The sequence below is a fragment of the Acanthisitta chloris genome, unplaced genomic scaffold (genome assembly GCF_000695815.1).
Source record: "Acanthisitta chloris isolate BGI_N310 unplaced genomic scaffold, ASM69581v1 scaffold26925, whole genome shotgun sequence".
In the NCBI taxonomy this organism is placed as follows: Eukaryota; Metazoa; Chordata; class Aves; order Passeriformes; family Acanthisittidae; genus Acanthisitta; species Acanthisitta chloris.
Genome location: NW_008673554.1, coordinates 377 through 2,082, shown reverse-complemented (window position 1 = coordinate 2,082; position 1,706 = coordinate 377). Strand labels below are relative to the sequence as shown.

Here is a 1,706-nt window from a genome sequence, read left to right as displayed (position 1 = left end):
AGGAATGGCAGCACCTTTTGTTAAGCCAAAATGCTTTGATACTTGGCTATGAAAGGAACCCACTGTCCCAGTCCCTACGTTGCTTCAGCAGTTTTAATATCCCACAAACACGTGTAGCCTCCCCAGCTGCAAAGGATGCCAGGAGCTCCCCTGGATGCAGACAATGCCAGGAACCTGGAGGTCAGCCCCAGCTCACAGCTGCCAGATCAAATCCTGTTCATGTTTGGGCTTTTCCCCTTCCCTCTCCACCATCTCACACCCCGAAGTGTGCGGCACAGACACTAGGCACAGTGCGAGCTGTAGCCCATGGGAAGTGTCCCAGTGCCCCTGGCCCTGCTCACCACGTCCAGGCTTGCTTATGGGGCACAGAGTACTTCTCCATGATGGCAGTGAGACGGAGCAGGGAACACTTCTGGAGCAGGTTGAGCTGTGCCGAGGACTGGCGGTTGATCTCCAGTGAGGCCGAGTTCAGGCTGGGCCGGTGCGAGTTCTGGAAGCTGTGCCAACGCAGCTTTCTGGGGGGACAGGCCGGTGTGAGAGCTGGAGAGCCTGGGAAGGGTCTCTCCCTGCCCCAGAGCACCCCTGGCTTTGGGGAAGGTGTGGGCACAGTGGCCAGGCAGTGGCCTGGGGCTGTGAGGCTCTTCTTCCCCTGGGTGCTCACAGACCAGAAAGTGCCAGAGAGAGCAGGTGATGCTTCCTGTGCCCTCAGAGGACCTCTCCCTCCCCCAGATGCCCCAAAACAACCAGCACCCTCTTCCTTCACACCAGCAGCACCCAAGGGTGATGCCAGGTTGGATGGGGCATTGAGCAACCTGGTCTAGTGGAAGGTGTCCCTGCCCCTGGCAGAAGGTTGGAATGAGATGGTCATCAAGGTCTCTTCCCACACAAACCAGCCTGTGATTCTGTGATCCTGCCAGGAGACCTGTGGAGAGCTCCAGGTGACACACACCTGCAGGACCACCCCACTGAGCAATGCTGTGCCCTTAGGGACACCTCCAACACCTTCTTTCTCAAGAACAGACCCCCCAGGGCAGTGCTCTCTGTGATCCTGCTCAAACCCTCTCAGCTGCTCTGGGAAGGCTCCTGCCCAGCTGCCCCAGAGCATCCCCAAGCCCAGAACGACACAAGGGACATTCCCAGCTAAGGAAACCCCCACTGTTCTGTGCCCCTCCATGAGTGCAGGCACAGCACCCTCCAGCACCACTGAGCAGGGGCGAGAGAAGCTGCAGAGCTCGGCACCAGCGGGAGTTCTATGGAAAGCACCGCGGAGCAGTGGCACAGGGGAGGCAGGTGCCTCCTGCCTTCACGCTGGTTAGGAGTTGATGAGCAACCTTCGTGCAGGCAGAGCGGGAAGTGGTGGCAGTGGTGTCCTGCAGCCACCAGAGCGCACCCGCGGCCCGCGCTGCGCTCCCCTCCCGTCCCGCAGCATCCCTCGCCCGGCCCTGCCTCCGGGAAGGGGTGATCATCCATCCCTCCGGGGCTGCTCCCCCAGCCACGACCTCTGCATCCCTCCCTACTGCTGCGTCCCGGGGAGTATTCCCAGCCAGGTGGGACGGGGCTTGGAGCAACGTGAGCTAGTGGAAGGTGACCCTGCCGGAGGGGTGGAACGAGATGAGCTGTAAGATCCCTTCTCACCCAACCCATCCCGGGACTCTGCAATACCTGCAGGGCCGTGTGAGCGACGCTCCCACACCCGAATCCCGGCG

At 61.0% G+C, this 1,706-nt stretch overlaps 1 protein-coding gene across 1 annotated transcript in view; it reads right to left on the bottom strand.

Moving 5' to 3' along the window:
* Positions 1-1,706, bottom strand: part of STARD8 (StAR-related lipid transfer (START) domain containing 8) — a gene marked incomplete at its 5' end in the record, with an annotated part of 6,130 nt that overhangs the window by 4,051 nt on the left and 373 nt on the right. The window contains 2 exons of the mRNA XM_009075013.1: positions 342-515; positions 1,663-1,702. Coding sequence (XP_009073261.1) covers positions 342-515; positions 1,663-1,702 — 214 coding nt within the window. The remainder of the gene's footprint in view (positions 1-341; positions 516-1,662; positions 1,703-1,706) is intronic.